The 25,382-nt window shown below is 47.8% G+C and overlaps 1 protein-coding gene across 1 annotated transcript; it reads right to left on the bottom strand.

The window, feature by feature from the left end:
* GLIPR2 (GLI pathogenesis related 2) lies at window positions 1–21,353 on the bottom strand. Its single transcript, XM_079113585.1, has 5 exons — window positions 21,207–21,353; window positions 11,365–11,473; window positions 10,935–11,038; window positions 8,997–9,074; window positions 1–1,501 (listed from the first exon to the last, which is right to left on the bottom strand). Exons 1-5 carry the CDS (start codon window positions 21,217–21,219, stop codon window positions 1,341–1,343), a joined length of 465 nt encoding a protein of 154 aa, XP_078969711.1. The 5' UTR covers window positions 21,220–21,353; the 3' UTR covers window positions 1–1,340.
* Window positions 21,354–25,382: the final 4,029 nt, after the last annotated feature.

Below are 25,382 nucleotides of genomic sequence, written 5' to 3'. Positions count from 1 at the left end.
TCACACAAAAGAGAAAAAATTTTATTAGTAGTAAATATTCCTGGTTGGGACAAGGGGCACAGCATGAGACCATGTTCACAGTGCAACATAGGCCTTTAGGAAGCTGTTTCAAAGACTGGCCTGCTCAGACTTCTGTCTTTAGGCCAGCAACCCCTTCACTGGGCCCCAGCACTCCTGACAGATGGAGATGACATGGTTTCAAGGACACTCAGCTAGGGCATCTGGGTTGGTCCCTCCATGTGGTCCTTGTAAAACTGCTATTCAGGGGAGCTTTCTATAGTTTGAGGCAAAACACAGCACTAAATTAGCGTTTCTAAGCCCCCTGCCTTGGACACCTCCCTGGAACATTTGGGCTTGTCACACATTCCAGGAGGGAGCAGCAACACAGCTGCAGTCACAGCTGCCAGGAATAGGCCTGGGCTCCCACCCTGTCAGGGGCAGGGTACAAGCTGCTGGGCTTCCTCTAGGAGCCCTGAGCGAGCTAACTTTCACCCCCACACCACTGACTTCATCCACCCACAGCCACTTGGCAAAGAGCCCAGGCAGTGTGTGAGGGGCTTTCTCCCAGAACAGGCTGGGGCCATCTAGCAGAAGTAGGGCAGGGGTACATTCTAGGTCTAACCTGCCTCCAGAGAAATCAGGGGTAATATGTTGAACTCTGAATGCACAAGAGTTCAAGAAAAAGGGTGGAGGGAGGACATAAGGGTTGGTGGCCATGGTACTTTGCTATTTAAAGGTAGAAAAATGCAAGGAAGTAAAGCTTTTTCTCCATTTGTTCTTTGGCAATCCCATTAGAGAATCCCAGGAGGCATGCAGGATGACATCATGTCTTCCAACTGAAAAATCTCTGTGAAACAGAGCCCCCGGCTGCTCCATGTTTCCGATGCAAGCTGCTTTGTGTGTTTTGTCACATTTAAAGGAAGGTTTAATACTCAAATATCTGCCAAAAGTAGATTACAATGCATAACAATCACATAAAGCGAACTTCACTTCTCAAAATCACAAATATTTGGAATATAAAACATCCAAGGAGGGATATTAGAAGTAAGAAAGGTACAAAAGAAATTTGCTTAAAAAATAACAAAGTATTTTTAAAAAAATTGATGTCCGAATAGTTGTGGTCTGGGTAACCTTCCAGGTAAATGCTTCAGATGCTTATTCCTTTAATAAGAATGAGCTCAGACAGAACTGTATATCCAAGTGTGTGTACAGGAGATGCTCACGGGCATCACACACACAAGCACATACATCCACAGGGACAGACACACAGCTGAGTTCTTGTTCTAGGCACTTCATATCCATGTTCTTAAGTCTCATGCCTTCCCATTACATTTGACAAGTTACTTCTTTGGAGGCAGGACATTTTCTTCAAAGAAGCCCTGGTTGACAACATTCCCTGCTGGGAAGTATCTGGCCACCACAAAGGAAGACCCATCACTTGCAGATGCCTTTCCCACGCCCATCTTCTTTGTATTCTTCCATACCATGGCTGTGAAGTGTCCTGTAGGGAACAGGCAGGGGGAGAGGGCAACAGGTGAGCGCAGCCTGGAGGGGGATGTGGCAAGGGATTCTTGAACTCCTGCACTATCATGCTAGGCTTGGATCCCTTGATCTTTGCAGACAGCAATCAAAGGAGGAATGAAACACATCCATTGCCAGATTTTTAAAGCAGATCCTTTCAATCAGTCACACAGCAACCTCAACACTTTCCAATGGTCTCCCAAAGATCATGACAATGCCCAGTGGATCCCACAATTAGGATGCCACCCTACCTGGCACCTGCCTCCAACTCTATCCCCAAACTACACTCTGTGCAACAATTTTCATGTTAATCTCTAGGAGTCACGTTTGGTCATCTTACTTGGTATCTCAAGAAGTTTACTATAGCCACTCCCCCTTTGCCAAGCACCCACCCCTTTAGTTTCCGTGATGCCTCAAGCTGTGGGCATTTCTCCTATCTCACTGTCTCCTCCTCCTCTTCTGTCTCTCTTGTAATGTTGGAGAGCCTGAATTTTCCAGGGCTCAATCCTGAGCTCTCTCTCTACACTTCATTTTTAATTTTTTTGGCAGATACCAGATATTAAACCCAGGGTCACTCTACCATTGAGCTATATCTCCATCCCTTTTTACTTATTAATTTTGAGACAGGGTCTCACTAAATTGCCATTTAATGCCACCTTGGCCCCCTTCAAATCATTTTTCACTTAAGTAGCTGGAATTAATATTTTGAGCCATGAATCACATCCATTTAGTTTCCCTGCATAAATTCTTCAATCACTTCCATTACACCTGGAATAAAAACAAATGCTTTGGCCTGTGTGGCCTTTCCATTCCTTGAACACACAAGTTATTTCCCACCAGAGATCCTTGCATGCACTGACCACCATAAAATGCTCTTCTGATGATCAACAGCTTCTTGTCCCTTAGGTCCCAGGCTGTCACTTGTTCAAAGGTCTTTCACAATCACCCTTTTATTTACCAAACATCTCCTGAGATATTCTTGCCATACCGTTTTTTCCCTTCACAGCATTCTGACCATTTGCAATGATAAATTTGATCATTTGATTATTGCGTGGCTCCTTTATCAGGTTATGAGCCTCACATGGGATGAAGAACAAGTTCTTTTGTTCACCAAAATATATCTAATATCTTGGCATAGCATAGCACGTGAAAAATGTGAAATACACTCTTGCTGAATGAATGAATGAATGAATGATGGAATAAATGAATAAAAGTCATATGGAAAAATCATCCTGGAATTTTGAGGTTCTACTTTCAATGGAAATGCAGGCATTCTACATTTTGAACTAAGAGTTTGACAAGTTAGAGCCTCATCCAGGCCCTCTACTCTGAGCCAAACAGCCCACTTCCTGTTCAGACTACCACTCCACCCTGCAGACACTTCTGGGGCTTGCTGAAGCTTCTTAGCAGCAGCCTCCCAATTCACAGTCTGCCTGCCTTTCACTCACGGAGCCTCTCAAGTTTCTCCCATAGCTTGGTTTTCTACTGTCCTTTGATGTCAAAGAGTTGATGCTATAATGAATTTTTTGCTCAATGGTCCTACATGCTTCTCATCTTTGGGGGGCAGAGGACAGGTGATTGTCCCTCTCATCTTTAGTGTTTCCCACTCACAAAGATCAAGGGGAGGTTTACTTCCATGTTACAGAATAGCAATCATTTTCTTTTTTCTTTCTTTTTTTTTTTTTTTTTGGTGCTGGGGATTGAACCCAGGGCCTTGTGCTTGCAAGGCAAGCACTCTACCAACTGAGCTATCTCCCCAACCCCAGCAATCATTTTCTAAAGCAACCCTGAAGAGATTACATTTCCTCCTAAATCTATGGCTTGCATTTCTGCAAGCTGTGTGGGAGGAGGCTACACGTCTGTTTGATAAACTCCCATCTTCCCAAGGTTTGGCACTGGGCCAGGGATATAGTAGATATTCAATAACTGATGAACAAAGGAAGAGAGAGAGGGAGGGAGGGAAGAAGGAAGAAAACATGAACAGAGCAGCTAAACTTTCCATGAGTTAAGAAGGAAAGCAAGATGGACACGGTGGTGCACGCCTGTAATCCCAGCAGCTCAGGAGGCTAAGGCAGGAGGATTGCGAGTTCAAAGACAGCCTCAGTAAAAGCAAGGTGCTAAGCAACTCAGTGAGACTCTCTCTAAAAAAAAAATACAAAATAGAACTGGGATGCGGCTCAGTGGCTGAGTGCCCTGAGTTCAATCCCTGGTTCCCACCCCCCCCCCAAGAAAAAAAAGAGGGAAACTACACCCATTAGGATGGTTATTATAAAAAACAAAGACAGTACCGCAGTTCCCTTGAAGTTAAACACAGATTTACCACAGGACTCGGTAATCTCACTTTGAAGTACACGTCCCAAAGTACTGAAAGTACGGATTCAGATATTTATACACTCATGTTCACTGCAAAGAGGTTTAACCATTGGCTCAAAGTCACACACCCAAGGGTCCACAGACAAATGAGTGGATAAACGAAATGTGGTACATTATTCAAATTTTAAAAGGAATTCTGAGTCAGGTGTGGTGGCACATGCCTGTAATCCCGGGAGCTAGGGGCAGGAGAATTGCAAGTTCAAGGTCAGTCTCAGTTGTTGCCGCAGCAACAATCCCGCGGTAATTTATCGGAGGTGGACTGGAACTGAACTACTTCTACTACTTTATCTAGTAGGCTGCTTTCTTTCTTCTTTGCTTGTTTCCTAGTTTATAGAGGAAAAGAGGCTTTGCTTACTTTTAGTTTTAGAGGAAGAGAGGCTTTGAGAGGAAGAAAGACTTTGCTTATCAGGAAAAGAGACTTTGCTTAGAGGAAGAGAGACTTTGCTTAATTTTAGAAATGCTACTCTTTCAGAGAGGCTATGCTTATCAAAGGTCTACCGCTTCTTCTTAGAGGTGCGTCCTGCATCCTGCGTCCTAAAGGTGCATGCTAGAGGTGCATGCTATCAGAGGTGCTTTCTATCAGAGGTGCTTCTTAGTGGTGCATCTTGTGACCTACAACCCGCGATCCAGAGGTATGTTTAGTTCTGCGTCCTGCCATCTGCGATCTGCAACCTGCATTCTGCCATCTATCAGAGGTGCTTCCTATAGGTGTGTGTCTTATATACCTAAGGCAGCCAATCAGTTTAGAATTAAGTAGCACGGTGGGAGCATGTGCCATGGTACCAATTAAGAATGAGGAACATCTGTTGACCACTAGCGCAGAGGAGAGGTTAACTAATCAGGCAAAAGTAGATCACACTGGGTTAACACTAATTATGCACCACCTCTTGGCTCAACGCCAGCCGCCATCTTAGGGTTACCCAAACATGTCTCTGCACTCAGCAACTTAGAAAGGCCCTAAACAACTTAGCAAGACTCTGTCTTAAAATTAAAAAAAAAAAAAATTTTAAAAGGGCTGGGGATGTGACTCAGTGGTTAAGTGGTCCTGGGTTCAAACCAGAAAAGGAGTTCTAATACTATAAAGTGGACGAACCCTGAGAACTATGCTAAGCAAAATAAATCAAACACAAAAAGGGTCAACTATTGTATGATTCCATTTACATGAGCACCAGAGAAGTTAGATTTATAAAGACTGAAAGAATAGTGGGTACCAGGGGCAAGGGCTGGGAGGAGGGAAGGATGGAAGGTTATTGTTTAAGGGATACAAAGTTTCAGTTTGTGAAAAGGCTCTGGAGATGGATGGTGGAGATGTTTACATAACTATGTGAGTGTACTCTATATCACTGAACTGTACACTTAAAAATGGTTAAAATGATAAATTTCATTTTATGATGTTTTGCTACAAAATTGAAAAAGAAGAGAGAATGAGACTGGTATTCATACTCTTCTAACCTTTCAGCATGAGACAAAGTTGGTGTCTCCTATTTCATCTTGTATATGGTAAGGACTGAAAACAACATTCATTGATTAAATTGTTCCCCCCCCCGCACACACACACAGTCAAGCTCCATTTTTGTAATTTTTAATTTTAGGTGGGGTGTAATTGTGCCCAATGACTCAGGAAGCAAAGGCAGGAGAATTGCAAGTTCAAGGCCAGCCTCAGCAACTTAGTGAGGCCCTGTCTCAAAATAAAAAATAAAAAAAGACTGGGGATGTGGCTCAGTGGTTAAGTGCCCCTGGGTTCAACCCCCAGTACCAAGAAAATAAAAATAAATAAATTTAGTGTAATTTATTTTTTTGTCTATATCCACAAAGGATTTGAGGTTACTAAATTCTTTTTATTGGAGGGGGGCTACCGGGGATTGAATTCAGGGGCACTTGGCCACTGAGTCACATCCCCAGCCCTGTTTTATATTTTATTTAGAGACAGGTTCTCACTGAGTTGGTTAGTGCCTCACTTTTGCTGAGGCTGGCTTTGAACTTGGGATCCTCCTACCTCAGCCTCCTGAACCTCTGGGATTACAGGTCACTGCTCCCAGCACTAAATTCTTTATGAAAATAACCAAACATAAATACTCATCCATATCATCAATATGATACAATTGAAGCAAGAATTAAAAGAAAATAAACCCTAACCACAATTATACATCTTTACTACTTATCCCTGTATTTGGATTGACTTCTGCTTAATAAACTCTGATTTTCCTCTCTGAATAGAGAAGAAACCCTTCTTGCCCACTCATCATTGGGGCCTTACATTGCTGACCACAGCTCCAGGCATTCAGCAGCTTTGCCAAGAGTTACTGCTTCTATGAGCTGCCTCTGCCAGTGCTCAAGACCTTCCTCACACAAGCCTTCTTGAGAGGTCACATGCTTTGGCCATTGGCCATTGCCTCACTCACTCCCTCTCCCAGAGAAAGAAGATGCTGCCATTTATCCTCTGGTCTCCAAGAAAAAGGATTAGACACAAAGCTCACATCAGCAGCATGAATGCCAGTGGCAGCTTTTTCCAAACAGATGACACTAAGCAATGTTTCCTCTTACTGAGGAAGTTCCTATCTGTGCAGAGATAATTAAATTAGGGGCATTTAGAGATCAATTAAAGGACACAACTTCCTTAGCAACCATCAGACACACACTGGTTCCCAACTCTAACAACGGCTCCTTTTTCTTTGTGCCCCCTCTACCCCTGAGCGAAAAAAGGATCACATCCTCTTCACTGTTGTGAATCAAAACTTCCTAGAATATGTCTTTGAAAAACACATTGAGTAAATTACAGTATGTTCTTGCAAAGGAATAAGGTGCAATGGTAAGAAAGAATGAGGAAGCTCTGTCTGTACTGATATGGAACAATCTCTAACAAGTGCAAAAGAAATCACGTACTCTGACACCAGAGAAATAAAAAGGGAAAAAAGAGAATAAATATACACACATGCCGGCCTAAGCTCAGAATAATTCCAAAACAATACACAAGGATTGGTATCACTTAATTGCCTCTTGGGAGGAAAGTGCTGAGGGTCAGGACTTATATAGATAATACAGCTTTCAAATTCTGTGTCACCTAAAAGTATTACTCATTCAGAATAAATAAGCCAATCTCATTTAGACAGAATATAACAAAATAATTATAAGAAATGCTTCTCTCTATGCAGCACATAGTGTGGATCAGTGTCTTTCATTACAAGGTGTTGGCTGGGGCTGGGCTAAGGGTGGGGATTGATTACAGGGTATTTTGAAGGTCCTTCACCTATGACATGGACTCAGGCCAGGGAACCCTGAACAGTAAGTAGTGCAGCATTAGTCTGAGGCAGGATGGGCCTGAAGATCTTCAAGGGTCTTAGAAGCCCAGATTATATCACCCAAAGCCTTACTCTTGTCTTAGGCTCAGGCTCCGTCTGCCTCAGGCATTGTCCACTGTTACCTGGGATGGCCCAGAGGCCAGTTTATTGGGATTTTCCTCTTTAGGGTGGGAGGTGTGGGGTGAAGGGTGGGCCAGATGGCCAGTGATCACGTGGGTTGGCGATCATGGGAGTTCAGCCCCATTCCCCATTGTAACTCTTGTAAGATTTCCACCTTGGAACAGGGGCCATGAAAGAGGCATTAGGTCAAAGACAGAAAACATGAAAAAAGTCTCTTGCCCTTTGTAGGCCTCAGTTTCCTTCTCAAAATGGGCAGAATAAAATCCTACTTTCAAATGGAACTGCAAGGAGTATGGCACAGTGTAGAGGCACGTCATAACCATCAAGTGGTGTGCACCCACAGGAACAGCGCGAGAACTTGCTCTGACACATTTGATTGCTCAAGAATCTTGTTCATGGGAAAAGCAATTCCAGAAGCTATGAAATTGCAGAAGCGTCTCCGCACACTGATTTTTATTGAAAGAAGACAAAGTTCTGCTCACACATCCTTAATCACTGCTCTTTCCTATCACTCTGTGGTGACATCAATTCTCAAGTCTGCAGAGCTAACTGGAAGGAGAAATGCCCCGGAGTACTACCCACACAGTTGCAAGAATGCCTGCCCAGAAAGGGTGAGCAGCAAGCCACAGGAAATGGTGACTGGCTCTAAAACATGTCACTTCCTGCTTCTGAAGAAATCTTCCAGAGTGGGGGAAGTCAAAAGTGGTTCTGCCCTTGAGTGGGATTGGGTGGGGGAGGGGAGGACAGAGGGTCCCCTTTTCAGTTTCCCTGGTGCCTTACACCCAGAGAGGATCCTACCCCATCCTGGACCTAGTGAAAGACAAGAAGTCAAGTGAGGTCAACAAAGGGGTGAGAGGAACCCCAGAGCAAAAGCAACTGTTCAGAACTTCAATAAGATAAATGTTAACTTCTTGTCCTGGAGGAGGCCTATGAGAAAGAAGATGTGCCCATGGAAGTCTCCTCCTGCATCTGAGTCACCATCTCTCAGTGTCCCTTGAGCCACCACCATCTCCTTTCCCCTTAGACAGGGAAGAAAAAGAACTGACCCAAGCTCACGCAACAAATAGTGCCAGAGCTAAGATAGAAGGAGCTTTCCTGCATCCCAAGGTCACTTGAGCTCACTAGAGCGGCAAGGTGAAGGAAAAGGCCAGGGAGGCCACTAGGCTTAGAGAACATGCAGGAGGGAGGTGGGGTGTGAAGGGAGGAGGAAGTTAAGAGCAGCCAGGCCTTTTTCCTGATGACACTAGGGAGCCACTGCAGTTCGATGAAGAGAACTGGGGCAGAGAGCATCTTAGAAATCTGGCTGCTGGAGAGTAGGATGGATTGGAGGGAGCAGGACTGGAAGCAAGGTGACCAGTTACAAGTGCTGAGGTACCAGCTCAGGAATGGAGCTCTCAGCAGCATCAGTCTCACTGTGACACATGGCAGGAATGTGGAGAACTTTGAGCTGGGAGCAGGAGTCAGCAGCTGGGTGCTCTCAGAAGGAGGGATGGTGTGTGGGATGTGGGGAGATGGTTTGGGGAGGTGTTGGGGAAAGGAGAATTTCAACTCTGGACAAGGTCAAACCAGAGAATATGAAGGTAACAAAGGAAGAAAGAATTGATCTTCTGAAGGTTAGTTCTTCTTCACAGATAGATACCCAACCTGCACCTGCCCAGGCCACTAGTGGGCCCTGTCACTTACCAGTCCCTGAGGTGAAGCCCGGCTGCTGGAAGTTGTAGTTCTTGATTTCACTGTACCATCTATCAGCCACCTCCTTTCCTGTATGCAAAAGGCACTGTTCTGAATTCATCAACAAAATTCACCCACTTCTATTCCCTCCATCTTCTTCCATAAACACTAAACCTCCATCCCATAACCAAACTTCTCATAAAGCAACAGTGAGTGAGCTGAAACATCTGGGATGCTCCTGGAAGATTCCCAGGGACTCTTGCCTGTGGAGTGGGAGGAGCCCTGCCCTGGGACTAAGGACATGGGCCTGGGTGGCCTGCACTGGTGTCGCTGCCCTGCCAGTGACTAGTTGTGTAATTCTGGGTGAGGCTTTCCCCTCTCTGGGCTTTACAACAAGAAAGTTGAACACAGTGCACACCAAAGGCCTTCTAGTGATGCTCTGAGTTTCTGGAAGACTGTCCTCACCCCACCCTGTGTCTGGCTTCTAAAATTACTACAGGAAGAAAGGCATCTGGTCTAGTAGGCCAGGAATCTTACTGTGGACAGGAGGACCCTCACCTGGAGTGTTCCCTGGCCCTACAGGTGGTAACAGGAGGAAGCGTTTCCCTGGGAGCTAATGATCTCAGGACTACAGCTAGAATCCTTGACCTCAGGGCAGTAAGTCTCAAGCTTTAAAGAGGGGATGAATCACCTGGGGAGCTTGTAAAATGCAGACTCTGGTTTCAGTAGGGTATGGAGGGCCTATGAGTCTGCATTTTTAACAAGCAACCTGAAGCTGCTGCTGCTGATTCCAACACCATGCATTAGCATTAGCATCACCTGGGAATCACTTAAAAAAAAGAGAACAAACAAGGCTTGGGTCCTTCTTCAGAAGATTGTATCAGTCTCTGAGAGATCCAGGCATGGGTATTTTTAAAAAGGTCTGCAAAAGATTCCAATGTGCAGCCAGGATGGGGAACCATTCATTGCTTTAGAGACCACCTACTCAACCCCCTCTCTATAGCTATGGGGAAACTGGGGCCAGAGAGGGTAGCATCTTGGTCAAGATGTCCCAGGGGTCCAGAACAAGGCCTTGAATAAACCACTCTCTTGACTGCCATAGGAGGCTCTTTCCATCCTGCATCCTCCTCCCTGACTCACCAAGGTCACAGCCAGGGCCCAGAGGAGCCTGCAGGCTGAGGGTGAGGTCTCAGAGGGGTCCTGCCTTCCTCGTGCACAGCTCTGCTGGAGGGGACCCTGGCTCGGGCTTCATGGGGGAAACCAAGAGGACTCAGGGTGCTCCCCCTGGGAACTCCCAGGAATGTGAGACCAGGGAAGGAATGAGTCATTCTCCTGCTAGAGAAAGCTTCAGGGAGCGAAATCGCTGTGATATTTTTCCCTAAAAACCCATTTCAGGGCTATAGGAGCCAGAAAGTTCAAGAATGTTTGGTCAGTGTGGTGGAATCATTCCAGACCTAAATGGATAAAGAAATTGTCTTTTCCATTATTTTTGTTTCCAAAATGGAAAAAGCTCTATTACCTTCCTTTGATTATAAAAGGAATACACTAGCATAATAAAAAGACACATAATAAAAATTTAAGAAAAATGTGAAGAAAGTGAAACTTTTCAGTAGCCGAGGATGCTTTGGTGCTCATAAAAATAAGACTGAGACTTTGTCCAGAAGCCTCTGCCTCCCCCACTCCTGCTTCTCAGCCTGGGAGCTTCCAAAGGGAGGGATGGTCAGTCTGACTCATCTCTGTGTCCCTGGCACCCAGCACTGGCTTGGCCCTGAGCCGGCCATCAGAGACCTTGCAGTGAACTGCAGTCAGCTGGAAGCTGTGATTCAGGGAGCTCTGGATTTCCTTTCCCTTTCTGGGCTGAGGGTGCTGGGGCCAGGAGGGGTCTGAAGAGACCCACCCAGTCTAGGCCCATCTGGGACAGAGGGGAGCGGGGCTGAGAAAACCACCCACCTGTCTGATCGTAGGATGCCCAAGCAAGGTTCTCCCCACACTGGCCACGACTGGACTCTGGGCTGTGCTTGAGGATCCTCGTGCTGGCCAGGGCCTCAGAATACCTGCCGGAGTCCACGGTGCTTCCTCAGGTGGGTGCCACCCTGGGAAGCCCCAGCGTGAGCCCCAGGCTGGCGTGGCTGAGCTTCCTTCTCTGCCCAGGTTCTGGGAGGAGGCTGGGAGCGTCACACCTGCATTGCTTCTGATCTCCTAATAGTCCCATTTTACAGAGGAAACCAAGGCTCAGCAGAGCAAAGGCATTTGCCTGATTAGTGGCAGAGAGGTATTCAAGCCTGGCTGTCTTTGATCCCCAAACCCATGTCTCTCCAACCACCCTGTGACCCAGCAGCCCCATGAAAGACCAGAGCCCCTGCGGTGCTGGGGGACTCACTGTTGAGCCTCCTGGTTGAGCTTCTTGCAGAGCTTCAGCGGGGGGACGCCGTGCTTCTGTCGGTACTCATTGTGGGCCTTCAGGACCTCATTATTAAACTGTTTAGAAGCTGAAATTATGGTGAAATGAAAGGCTCAATGCATAGCAAAGACCCACCCAAAGTATAAGGTGTACTTCAGAGCAATGCCCAGCTCAAACCCAAGACCCCATAGACAGACTGCTGTCCCCTTCTGCTACCTGGCTCCCCAGCCAAATGGCCCCATTCGACACTTCTGCTTATCCTGTTTCCATCCCTGATATCACCCTCCACATCTCTGCACATGGAAACCCCGTGGATTTTGCAGGGTCTTTTGGACTATGTTTGGATTTTGGTCTTTATCCAAGGAACAGGAAGCCACAGACTGATTTAATTTGTGTTTCTGAAAGACCCTGAGTAGGTGTAGACAGGAGGTCAGAGCAGACACTGGGGGCTGGACAGTCAACAATAGGACTTCTGGAGGAAAATGTCTGAAGGAGATCGGATCCCTCAGACTGGACTGATGGTGAGTGGCGGGGGTCGGGGGCCTGGAGAGGGCTAGAATCGGGAGCCCAGACAGAAATGGCCTGGCTGGGGTGGGGCACCCACTCTAGGCTGGTGAAAACAAGACAGAGGGATAAAGAGAAGAGGATGAGGGGAGATAGCATTGGAGAAGTGGATTAAGGGGAGAGTCGTGGTGGAGCCTATGCCCAACTGGGTCATGAAGTCACAAGAGGCAAGGTCAAGGGAGTTGAAGTTAGGGAGAGAATTAAGTTGGTGAAGTCAAAGGCAGGCAAGGTCAATGATTGAAAGAAGCTAAGCCAATTTAGATCCGAAATGGAAACCCATACCCATCTAACATCTTCTGTCTACCAACTACCACCACCCAAATCATCCGTCAATCCCTCCATCCCCGTACCACCAATTAAACATCCATCCATCCATCCATCCATCCATCCATCCATCCATCCTCCAGCCAGCATCATCCACTGCATCATCATTTATTCAGCAGCAGCAGCAGCAGCAGCAGCATCCTCCATCCAGTCAACCCCGATCCATTTATCTGTTCTTTTGCTCTCTGAGCACCTAAGCGCCAGGTCCCTCATCGTGTGCTAGGGGTCCAGGGACAGAGCAGCCATGTTCTATCCTCAAACAGCTCATGCACAGAAAGGAGACTGCTGTGTAAACAGACAACAGTGTATGGTAAATGCCACAATGCAAGAGACCACAGGTGTGAGAGGAACTTGGAGAAGAGCAATCTAAAAGGGCCTGGGGGATCAGGAAGGAGGAGACCTCTGATTTGAGGCCCCCAAGAAGTCTGGACAGGAGGTAGCCTGTTCAGACAGGAGGAAGGCATTCAGCACTGGCCCTAGGAACCTAGGGGTCCCTTCTGTGGAAATGGGGGTGAGTGGGGTGGGTGGTGAGTGAGAGCCACAGAGGGCCCTTACACTGGATTGGTCTCATCTGGCCAGGAACTCTGTTCTTGAGGGCTGGCTGAGGGTGCTGGCAGGAAGGGTGTAAACCAGAGCATGAAGGAAGTGCCACACTCCTTCCCTGCCAGGTCACCTTTACCAGCGCTGCCTTTTCACCCAAGGCTGAGGAGGTGGCCTGGAATGGGTTCTCCTTCCCTTCCCACAGTCACATACCCAGTCTCCTGGACTTGGAGGCAAATCCCATGAGCCTCTGAGAGGACCCCAGGGGAAAGGGCCCCAGGGTTTGCCTCAGGGAGATTGGGCTAGCTGGTCTGGTGGTGTCCAAGGGTTTTCTGATCAATTAAAGAGAACTTTGGGACTCCCTAGGACACCCAGGGAGGTCCAGCCACACTGTCAGGCAGCGTTAGGGGAAGATTGTGAACCCCAGATCTGTGAGGTTTTAGTTGATAGGCAGAGATGGGGGAGACACAGGAAGCATGAGGTGGTAAAGGTGAGAAGGCATAAGGTGGAGGCGGAGCTTCAAGCTGATAGCCTCAGGTCTTTGCCAAGGGTCAAGCTACGCCTTTGTTGGCAAAGATCTCAGGTCTTCGGAGGAAAAGGGAGGGGGTGTTTAACGAGTGTAGAGTTTCGACTTTACAAGATAAAGTCTTGGAAGCCAGGCATGGTGGCACCTGCCTGTAATCCCAGCTGTTTGGGAAGCTGAGGCAGAAGGATCACAAGTTCAAAGCCAGCCTCAGCAACTTAGCAAGGCCCTAAGCTGCATAGTGAGACCCAGTCTCTAAATAAAACATAAAAAGGGCTGGGGATGTGGTTCAGTGGTTAAGTGCCCCTGAGTTCAATTTCTGGTACCAAAAAATTAAAAAAAAAAAAAAAAAAAAAAAAGAAAGAAAGAAAGAAAAGAAAAAGTTTTGGAACTATTTCATAGCTATATATCTAAAAATGGTCAAGATTGTCCCTGTTTCAGGTTTGGCATGTTCTTGTGATATTTGGGATAAGGATCACAAGTTTTCCAAAGACTATCTCATGGGGAAATGGCAGGAGCCAGAGCAACTCATGGAAACTGGGTGGGGGTCTTGTTGACCATAGGCTAAGAAAAAGCCAGTAGGGTGGTGTGGTGCCAGCAACCCTGGGCTCTTGGGAGATGGGCTGTCCTCCTCAGCCCAGCCCCCGCCTGGTGCAAGAAGCAGCATCCATCTGAAATGTGTTCAGAGGCTGGAAATGGGGTCATGTGAGGAGCAGCTGCCAGTACTGGGCTGAGTTTGTCCTGGAGATCAGATTTTTGGAGGACAAGTGGGGGCCCCTAGTGAATTCTGAGACCTCAAAGGCAAAGCAAGGACCAGTGGGAGGAAAGGGCAGGATGACAGGTTTCAACTCAGCCAAGAAAACCTTTCTCCCAATCAAAGCTTCTGAAGCCTGCAAGGGCTACTTCCCAGGTGGTGAGCTATCACTGGGGGTGTGTAAACAAGGTGTGTCCCTCTCAGAGGGATTCCAGCCCTGAATGGAGGCTCCCTGAATGGAGGCTCCTTGGGCAAGAGGAGATAAGATAAACAATTGAGCCAAGACTTCGAGGAGTTCCTGAGTATCTGTAAGGAAACAGACAGATCAAAACAAGTATTTGTGTACAGGCAAGAGCATGCCTGGGTGCACAGAGTCAAGGTGATGAAGGGTCCCCATCTGAGTGACAGGCTTGGCCCACCCTAAAACCTCTTCAGGAAGACCACAGTGGGTCTAGCGGGACACCATGAGTGATGCCTGCGGCTCAGTGGCATGTGCAATGGTGACCACAGATGCATCAGGGAGGGCTCCCTGGAGGAGGTATTCTAGATCAGGAGGCATGAGATGAGAAGGCCAAGGGCACAGAGGGGCCAGGTGGAAGAGACTCAGGCATATCCTGCAGCTCTGGAGAGGAGGGGAGGTGGGGAAGTGGGTGCCGGGCTCAGGGGAAGCCGGTTTAAAACAGCCGAGTGCTGGGGTAGGTTGCACAGAACCCCCTAGTGCTCCTTGGCAGAGAGGGACATATAAGGCTGCTGAAACTAGGTCACTGCACTCCTCGAATAAGGGAAGTTAAAGAAACAAGAGTGAAAGTTCCTGTGCTAAAGTTCAGTGCCCCGAAGCCAAAGTTAGACACAGTCCCCAGCTTCCAGGGCCAGGGTTCTCTGCAAAAGATCAGGTCTTTCCTGCAGTCAGTAGGGGAGCCCTCTCTCTCCTCCCCTGGCTGGGAGCATACCTCCCCCATACCACTCCAGAAGTTCCCTCCGACCACAGCCAGTTCTAGCCCAGGTGGCTCCTCTGGGCAGGGTGTGGTCCCAAGTTATCAGTGGTGACCACACCCAGCAAGAGACACACCCCACATTTGCAGAAAAACCTGAGAACAAAGATAAACATAAGGGAAAAGTCAAAGAGGAAACCCACCCATCCCTGGGTTAGGCAGGGAGAGCGTCCAATGGCCCCACGATGGGGGAAGGGCAAGGATTATATCTTCAGTCTGCAGGAAGGTAAACTGAGGCTTAGAAAGCTCATAGCAGCTTTGGAGCTGTTTCACAGCTTAACACTACTGACTGTAAATCTTAAAATGGCCAAATTGGTACACTGTATGTTACATAGTTCAGGTTTGGCATGTCCACCTGGTGTATGGAATGAAGGGTCACAGAGGTTTCCAAAGACCATTTCATGGGGTAATGGCAGGAGCCAGAGCAACTCGTGGGAACTGAGAGGGGCCTTGTTGACTTTGGGCTAAGAAAACGCCCGTAGGATGGTGTGGTGGCCAGAAACCAAGAGCTCCTGGGAGATGGGCTGTTCCCTCCTAGCCCCCCAGCCTCTCCCTCCTGGGCCGGCACTCTGGGGGAAAAAGTAAAACAGTAAAAAAACAAAACAAAACTCCCACCCATTCCTGGGTGGCCCATCTGTGCTGTACCTGGCTTTCTCCTGCTTGCTGGCCTGCTGTTTTCGGGGGTTGGGCCTGAGTGTGACCTTCTTAAACTTCTTACCACCTTTGTGGGAGCTTCCCTTATCTTACTCATTTTTATGACTAGGAAACTGAGGCTTGAGAAGGGACATAATCTGCCCCAATTCCACAAGTCCAGAGGGTAGGGAGAGGTCTACCAGGAAGGAAACAGCATCTCATGCAAGGTCTGTCCTGACCTCCCACCTCACAGCCTAAGAGTCACCAGACAAAGGGAATGACTGAGGGGTCACCTAGGAGACGGATCAGGCTTAGTGGGGACAGCTGAACACAGTAGAAAAAAAACAGACCTCAGGTTGGCAGCTGCCTTCTGATCCACGAAAGGAAAGAAGAGGAAGGAAAAGAGCTACGATTTCTCAAGAACCCCCTGTGCCAAGGCCCTCGGAGCAGGACCTACCCAAGGGGCCCTAGCAAGCCAGGGGCTATGGAGAAACGCCCAGGACCGCTGGAAGCTGCAGTTGTCTCCCTGGGACTGAGGAAAGGGCAGGGTGGGTCATTTGCTGGGGTGCAGGGTATAGGCGTCCTAGATGGGGCTGCTTTGGGCCCTTTAAAATCCTTTTGGGGTTTAGTCTCTGCTGCTGGTTGCCACGAGGCGGTCTGTGCCTTAACCACACAGCCAGAAGCTTTCTCTTCACCCCTGAAGCCTCCTGGAGCCCATTGTGGCTCTATCCTCTGCCCTCTCCAGACACCCCAAGACGGAGGTCATGACAATCAGGAGTCAGGGCAGAAATTGTGAACAGGCCCCTTCTGTTCTCTTGGCAGCAGGCTGAAAAACAATCTGATTCCACTTTTGGGGCAAAGCTGGTTTTTCCTGTCTATCAGGAAGAAAGTAAAAAGTGGATTTTTTAAAAGAAAAAGGTAGTTCCTGCTTTTGAAGCCTGGGTACCTGGCAGTTCACGAGGTCAATTCCAGCTTTGCCTTTTCCTAGCTGTGTGACCTGGCCCATGCTGCTGACTCCTTCCGTGTAGCGTTCCCCACACATAAAATGGGGATGCTAGTAGCTGCCTCGCAAGGTTGTGAGAATAAGTGCATTTAGAACTGTTCTGGAACATAATGAACGGTTACTAAATACCAACTAGACTTGTTACTATTAGGTGAAACCCTTTCGCCTCAGGCCTTGGGAGAACCTGCCTCACTGATTCCCTTCCCTATATTAAAGAGAGCAGGGCTGCTAGTATTTCAATTGACTAAATTTACTTTTAAGTGGGCAAGGTGGTGACTGCTTGAGGTACTTGTGGTCTTAGCTACCAGGAGCCTGAGACCAGGAGTTTGAGACCAGCATGGGCAACATAGTGAGATCCTATCTCAAAAAATGAAACAAGGGCTGGGGATATGGCTCATGGCTCAGTTGGTAGAGTGCTTGCCTTACAAGCGCAAGGCCCTGGGTTCAAGTCCCAGCACTGCAAAAAAACAGAAACAAAAAACACCAGGTGCTTTAGTGAATGTTTGTAATCCCAGTGACTGGGGAGGCTGAGTTCAAAGCCAGCTTCAGCAATTTAGCAAGGCCCTAAGCAACTCAGTGAGACCCTGTCTCAAAATAAAAAACAGGGCTGGGGATGTGGCTCAGTGGTTAAGTGCCCCAGGGTTCAATCCCTGGAACCAAAACAAACAAAACAAAAACCTTGTGGGCATCTTTCAGTACCTCCAAGCCCAGGTATTTGTTGAACGAGTGAGTGAATGAACAAATAAATAGGTTCTCACCTCAGAATGTGAAGGAACTAGGACAGGATTTCTCTCCTTGTTACAAATGTGGAAATCAGAGTTTATGGCTGGCTGCCTCTTTTCTTAATGCAGGAATAGGTAATGAAGAGTTGCTCAGCTGCTTCTGGGAATAGGGAATCCATTTCCTGGAGCAATAGCTCCCTCCAGGCTACTCTCTCCAATAGATGGCCAGGAGATACAGTTGTTGAAGGACAGAAGGAACCAGGGCAGAGGACAGCACTTGCTCAGGCTGTTCAAGCTGCAGCCCTGTCTGTACCACCAGGCTTGCCTAGAGCCAAAGCCCCAGTCCCCTGGGTCCTGGCTCTACAACTGTGTGCAAAGGAAGGATGACAGCTGTGGTTTTCAAAAAATGCCTTCAGAGCAGGGAAACCCTTTCTTTGAATGAAACTGACATCAAACTGCTGGGGTTTACCTGGTCCATATAGCCTTTCCCTGCAAAGGCCTAGGGGCCCCACTCAGAAGAAAATTCCTAGACTAGGTCCCTAAAGGCTCTCTGCTCTGATAGCTTCTGGTGCTAGGAGATGTGTGTCCAGGGATACCGAAATTCTTAGAGGGTGTGTGGAAGTCATTACCAGCCAGTCCAGTGGGGGAGGGGGTGGGGTTGGAGCATGTGGTCAGTGCGGCATGGAAGAAAGCTCACAGCTGAGAAGTCAAGCTCTGCTTTCAAATCCAAGTGTGCTCACTTACTGGTCAAGGCATGAGCTTGGGCAAGGTACTCAAGCTCTGTAAGTCTGTAAAATGAGCTGATGGTAGCAGCCTTGGGTGCTGTTAAAAAGGTTGACAACACACAAAATACCTAGCTCCCAGTCTGGTATGTAGTAGGAGCTTAATGATTGATAATTGCTATTGCTAGGGACAAGAGGCTTCCACTGAGCCCAAGGCCACTGCCTTCCTCTGTCCCAGAACACCTGCCATATACCAAGGCCCAGCAGGGAGACCAGGGCTGGGAGCAGGAGCAGGGGGTCTTCCAACAGTGGGCCCTGCAATTTCTGGACTTGGAACTGGATCAGCCGTGAATGCCCATTACCCCAAGCAGTTCCGGGCTTATCTGAGGTTAAGGATGAAAAAGATTGGGGGCTGGGGCTGGGGCTCAGTGGTAGAGCACTTGCCTAACATGTGTGAGGCACTGGGTTCAATCCTCAGCACCACATAAAAATAAATAAAATAAAGGTATTGTGTCCATCTACAACTAAAAAAATGTTAAAGAAAAAAAAAAAAGAGAGAGAGAGAGATTGAGGGAGCTAGGGTTGGGCTAGGTTCTGGAAGGACCAGGATTCCTGGGTATATGGCAGGGGAGGGATGGCACTTGACTCAGCTGTAACTTTCTTTCTCTGAGACCTGCCTGCCCTTCATCTTCAGTTCTGGTGGCACCACTGCCATCTTGCACCAAACTCATGACTCTGATCCTTCCCAGCCCCCTCCTCCTCTCCAGTCCACACTCCTCCTGCCCTAGATGCCTGTGTCATTCTTGTCTGTAACTGCAGCAGTCCCCCCATCCCCCACCTCCATTCTCCCCTTCTGATCCTCCCTCTGCCCTGGCGAGCTCCAGTCCAGCCACATTCAAGGGCACAGCAGGTCCCATAAGATAAAGCCCAAGTTCCCAAGACCCTCTGGGATTGATTCACCTCCTCCAAAAGCCTTCAGTGAGCCCCATGCAGACAGAACTCCCACTCCCTTTACGTGCATGTCCTGTGGCTTGGATCACTTCCCACTTTTTTATTGAGCACTGTGGTGCCTGCCTATCTCCCATCCAGCTTTATTGGTTCATTTCACAATTCAGATGAACACTTCTGTGGACAGGGCCCATTGCTAGACAGCACTGGGTCCACAAATTGGTACCCAGCTCATAGATGGTGAGAAGAAGAGAAGGGTGAGAGGAAGAGATTAAAAAAAGAAGAATGGAAACATAGCTGATTATCAGCAGTTCTGGAAAGCTGTTTTGGGGAAGAAGCCAGAAACAACTGTATAAAATATGGCTTTAGAGAATTTGTGGATTTTCTCCTAAATCTATAGAGAAATAAATTGATTTCCCAAGTAGAAATCTCTGAAAGCTCTCTCCCATCTGCCATAGTTGGCCCCATCACCACCTGTCATCCTGTTCTTTTAACTACGTGACAATCTCTTCACTGTCCCACACATGAAGCACCTTGGGGATCATATTGTACAGCTGGGGAAACTGAAGCACAGGGGCCAAGAGCCTCGCTCAATATCACAGAGCACGTGGTTTTCAGGACCAGGACTGAAAGCCAGACCTTCCACTACAGTTGGAGGAAAAGTGGGTTAGGACCAGTGCTAGAGAAAGCCACGTACTCCCCATGATGGCATCTCATGAGGACAGACCCAAGAAGGGACAAAATCTTATTCATCTGAGGCTGACAACCTCAGTAAAGCAGGACTTCTGAGCTCTATCCATTAGCTGTTCCTTAAGAACTTCCAATGGGGCTGTGCGTGGTGAAGCACAACTGTAATCCCAGCAGCTCAGGAGGCCGAGGCAAAAATTCAAAACCATCCTTAGCAACTTAGCAAGACCCTGTCTCAGAATAAAACATAAAAAGGACTGGGGATGTGGCTCAGTAGTTAAGTCCCTCTGGATTCAATCCCTGGTACCAAAAAAAAAAAAAAAAAAAAAAAAAGAAAAAGAAAAAGAAAGAAAGAAAAAGAAAAAGAAAAAGAAAATAAAAGAAAGAAAAGAAAAGAACTTCCTGCTTCCCGTGGGGCAGGAACTGTGGTGAGATAAACACAGACATCCCAGGCCACCAGAAGTGGGGAGTCAGTAGGAAACAGGCCTATGGCTAAACACTCCTCCCAGACCCACACAGGAGGGGCTGCAAGGAAGAACACACAGGGTTAGCCTTCCCTCTGTGGGGGTTCAGGAGTAGAGCTTAGAAGGATGGGAACGACTGTCAAGCTGGGAGACCAAAGCTGGGCAAGGGTCACTCAGAGTGCCAGGGAAAGGCACCAGTGTGCTAGCTTTAGGATGGCTGCAGTGCACGGTGCAGGCAAGGGATGGTGGCAAGGCCCAGAGAGCCTGAGGCAGGGCCTGGAGAATGTGCTCTTTTAACCTGCAAAGGCGATGTTTGGGAAGACTGGGGGAGACCTGCATTTCAGAAAGGTCGCCAGGGCAGTCACAGTGGTGAGGGCAGGCAGCAACAGGTCGGAGATAAACGGGGAGTCAGACAGTGCCTGGCACAGAGAGGCACTCAGAAGAAGAGGAGCCACGAAAGAATGAAAAGGATGCTCAGAGCTGTCTTTAGGAGGATTGGACAGAGCAGGGTGCTTTGCAGCGAGAGATGCTGTCAGTTAGTGGCTTTTTCCAACTGTAACTTTGTCCTCCTGAAACAAAGCAAAAGCCACGCCTTGGCCAGACGCAGAGCGCAAATCCCTTCAGCGCCTAGAAACCCTCCCTGACGCAATGTCTGGCAGCCAGGGGGACCCTTCCTCGGTCTCGCCTTCCCTCCCTCTCTCCTGGTGGTCTCACCGGTACTTTGACTTTCTGGTTGCCCCGGAAACTGTCCATGCCGCGCCTCTGGGCGCTTTGCCCCGCGCGCCCTGCATCCCGCACCCAGGGGTCCTGCCTCGCAGCTGGAGCTGCATCTCTAGAACAGAGCAGCGGTTCTACTCTCGAAACCAGGATGGCGGAGACCAGGCAGGGTGACGGCGAGGGTCCGGGAGCCCAGGACTCCGAAGTTATCCCCGCCCTGCGGCTCACCTGATTTGCCCATGGCCGGCTCTGCGAGCTCCTAGCTCCCGCTGCTGCTGCGCTGGCTGCACTTGGTGGCGGGCCCCAGCAGCTCAAGCAGCCCAGGAGGCGGCCGGGCGGCCGCAGCCCCTCCCCTGGAGCCGCCCGGCCCCCGCCTTATAAGGCAATGACAGCTGCAGGCGGAGGCGCCTGGGGCCACCCGCGGGACTCCCCGAGAACTCCTCCAGCGAAGGGAATTCCGCCACTGCCCGGGGCTCTCCGAGTGCGGATCAGAGCTCGGGCCTCCTGGGTCGCGGTCCCTAGAGGTCCCTAATCTGGGCACGGATGAGGGCCGTGTAGGGAGCGCGCGCCTTCCACGTGGTTCCGGGTGGCTCCTCCGAGACTGACTCTACGAGGACCGCGGTACACACTAGGAAGGTGCGAGGGACGGTTCCGGCCAGCGCCACCAGGGGTCGGTGGCGACCCCTACCTCAGCCTGTCCCAGCAGGCCCGGATGTGCCCCTTCCTTCCCCAGTGACACTGGGCTCCAAACCTCCTTTCCCCTCGACGGTTGGACCGTTGGAATTGGGCACTCCCTGACCCTCCGGCGTGAGCTGCCCCAGGGAGGGTCCTGCAGCCCGGCTCTGGCCTGCCCATTTGACCGTCATTGCCTATCAGATTAAGACAAATTCCCCACCGCTGAAGTCTGGCTTCAGACCTATCTCCTCACCTCCCTAGCTTTGCACCATGTTCCCTTCAAACTTGGTTTCTGGATACTTCCCAAATATGTCCCTGGATTTCCCACATCCTTGCTGTTTCCTCAGGTCGTTTACTCTGTTGAAGGGCTGCTGCCTGTCTCTACCCTTTCCAATTCAACCCATCCTTCAAGGTCTGCCAGTCTTTTCAACTTCCAGAGGCCCCTCACCTTTTCTGGTCTTAGCTATATTACACTCCCAGTATTGGGGAGACTTGGTCACTGTTGAGACCCTACCCTCATGTGAGAAGGGCACCCTTGTGAAGGATGCTAACTTGAAGACTTTTTTCAATAAATGGGCAATGATGTGAACTGACTGCTGATTATAAGAGCAGAATTTATAATACCAAGGGCTTACAAACATTCAGTAGAACAACAATAGGGCTGCCCCCTCTGTTCCTTCCATGCCAGGCAAATATCCTTACTGTACTTTCAAACTGTCAGCGTAGGTGAAACCAGTGCCCACTCTGAATCAAAAGAGACTTCTGGTACTAGATGGGTTTCTAACCCCTCTGTTCAATTCCTTCTTCCATTTTACCAACAAATCCCCATTGAAATCATCAGAATGTCACTGGTCAGGGGCCCAAGGAGTTCCCTCCAAAGAGAATGGGACCTCAATTCAGCTTGGGCGGGTTCTTGACTTTCCTTGCTGAGAAGAATTCCAGGATGTGTCAAAAGCAAGGCACAACCAAAAGTTTATTTCAGGACAACCCAAAGGCAGAATGTGGGGTTCCCTTGCCTCTCAGAGAAGAGAAGAGACACACAGGGTTGAACTCTGATTATATACATGATTTTTCCAGGAAGAAACATACAGTTTCCAAGGCAAGCTTTTTTGAAAATCAAATCCCATGATAACTGTGTTAGTCAGCTTTGTTGCTGCTGTGACCAAAAGACCTGACAAGAACAGTTAGAGGATGAAAAGTTTATTTGGGAACTCAAGATTTCAGAGGTCTCAGTCCATAGAAGGCTAGCTCAATTCCTTGGGGCTTAGGATAAGGCAGAACATCATGGTGGAAGAGTGTAGAGAAGGAAAGTAGCCCAGGAAGCAGAGAGAGCTTAAGCTCAGATCACAAAATATATACCCCAAAGGCACACCTCCAATGACCCACCTCCTTCAGCCATACCCCACTTGCCTACAGTCACCACTGTTAATCCCTATCAGGGGATTTATGCACTGAATAGGTTAAACCTCTACAACCCAAACATTTTAGCTCTAAATTTTCTTTCATTGTCTCACACATGAGCTTTTGGGGAACACTGTAGATCTAAACCATAACAATAACCATTTGATATTCGGGGCTCAGAATGTTTCTTTTTGGTTAAGTACTCTAGCCACAAATCATTTGTGGAAAATTGAGTAAGTCTTTGAAACTGGGTGACATTAAATTGATTGTTTTTGCTGATTATGTTTTTGTTAAATTGATTCTGTGTTATAAGCATAGCTAGAGGTTTCGCTTACCTAACTAAGGGTCTCCATCTACTAAGAGTCTCTTTCTCTCTTCCTGAGAAATCACCTATGTCAAAATGAGCTCAGAAAGAATTTCATATGGCCTCTAGAATCTCTAGAAAGCTGTTTTGGTGTAACCCAAATTTCAAGGTTATGGGTAGAGACAGCTGAGACTAAAGGAGTCACGTCCTGCATGCAGAGGGGAGCCCATCTGGGACCACCAGGTCTCACTCACAACTATTCAGAGGTGAGTCCTGGAGGTGAGAGGGCAGGTTCAAATTCCTAACTCAGTGGCATCTCTGGAGTCTGGTGGGGTGGGATGCTGTGGGCTCTTTGAGTTAACCTTAGCAGCAGGCACAGTGCTGAATGAAGAGAGGGCATTGCCTAAGCTGTCCGCTACAAAGGGCCATTGGCTGCTTAGAGAGGGAGCCACTGTCCAGGCGAGTAGACAGAGATAAGCAACAAATAATAACAAAGCCAGACACAAAGAGGAGTGAGTCACCCAATTTATCAATTTTTGTATTTATGTCTTATTTAAGAACTCCTAGCCCAGCATGGTGGCACAATCCAAAAATCCCAGCTACTCAGGAGGCTGAGGCAGGAGGATTGTTAAATTCAAGGCCAGCCTGGGCAACTTAGTGAGACCCTGTGTCAAATTTTTTAAAAAATTAAAAAGCCTGGGGATATAGCCCAGTGGTAGAACACCCCTGGATTCAATTCCCAGTAGAAATACTAAGAGCAAAAGAAAGCAGAAGAAAACTTATGGCTGATACAGCTCAGTAATACAGCATATGCTGAGCCTAGGGGAAACCGTGTTCAATTCCTAGCACCCGAAACAAAAACAAGAAATGAACTCCTTACTTACTCCAAAATCATTAAAATTGGGCTGGGGTTATAGCTCAGTAGTAGAGAGTTTGCCTAGCATGTGAAAGGTCTTGAGTCCCATCTTCAGCACACACATGCGCGTGGTGCATGCGCATACACACACACACACACACACACACACACACACACACACACACATTTTCCTGTTTTCTTCAAGAAGTTTGACAGTTATAGTTTTTACATTTAATTTGAGCTCTTATATTCTTATTTTATTATAGCGTATAGTGTGAATCTGGGTTGTGATTCTCCTCTTCTTTTTTTCTTCTCATTTTGCCATTGACGCTATTCTAGTGTCATTTCTTGAACAGGTTTTTCTTTTCCAATCGGCTATCTATATGTGGGCTGTCTATTCTGTTCCATTGATCTACACATGTATTTTTATACCAAAACCACACTGTCTAGATTACTGTAGCTTTATAACAAATTCTGAAATCAGATAGTATAAATCCTCTTACTTTTTTTCTCCCTGAAGTTGTTTTATTCAATTTAAGTCCTTTGTAGTTCCATATAAATTTTAGAGCCAGCTTGTCAATTACATTTTTTTTTTTTTTCTTTTGGAGTGCTGGGACTCAAACTCAAGGCCTTGTGAATGTTTGGCAAGTAAGTGCTCTACCACTGTGCTACACCCCTAGTCTTCAATTACTGGAAAACAAAACAAAAGAAGTCTGCTGGATTTTGATTTGGACTGCATTAAATGTGTATTTAAACTTGGGGAGAATTGACCTCAATGATGCTGAATTTTCTGATCTATCAGCATGGTATATCTTTCTGTTCATTTTTTATCTTTAATTTCTCTTGCCTATGTTTTATGGGATGTTGGTCTGTAGTTAGCTTTTTATTCGTTGTTGTTGTTACTGGGGATTGAACTCAGCGGTGCTCTACCACTGAGTCACCTCTCCAGCTCTTTTTACCTATTCATTGTTATTTTTGAGATGGAGTCTTGTCAAGTTGCCAGGGCTGGCCTTGAACTTGTGATCCTCTTGCCTCAGTCTCCTGAATCACTGGAATTACAGCTGTACCCATCACCATGCCTGAGTTTTTTCTTATAATTTTTTTTTCAGGTTTGGTGATCAGAGTGATGCTGGCATTACAAAATAAGTTGGAAAGGGTCTTCTATTTT

The sequence above is a fragment of the Sciurus vulgaris genome, assembly GCF_902686455.1.
Source record: "Sciurus vulgaris genome assembly, chromosome: 15".
NCBI lineage: Eukaryota > Metazoa > Chordata > Mammalia > Rodentia > Sciuridae > Sciurus > Sciurus vulgaris.
Note: the sequence above shows the minus strand (reverse complement) of the source record. Positions and strands in the feature narration are given on the sequence as shown.

Excerpts from the sequence above, each read along its gene's own strand:
- GLIPR2 (XM_079113585.1), bottom strand. Across the intron at positions 11,039-11,364 it reads CTCAACCAGGAGGCTCAACA|GTATTCTGAGGCCCTGGCCA; the intron begins GTGAGTCCCCCA and ends GGACTCCGGCAG. Across the intron at positions 1,502-8,996 it reads GGGCTTCACCTCAGGGACTG|GACACTTCACAGCCATGGTA; the intron begins GTAAGTGACAGG and ends TGTTCCCTACAG.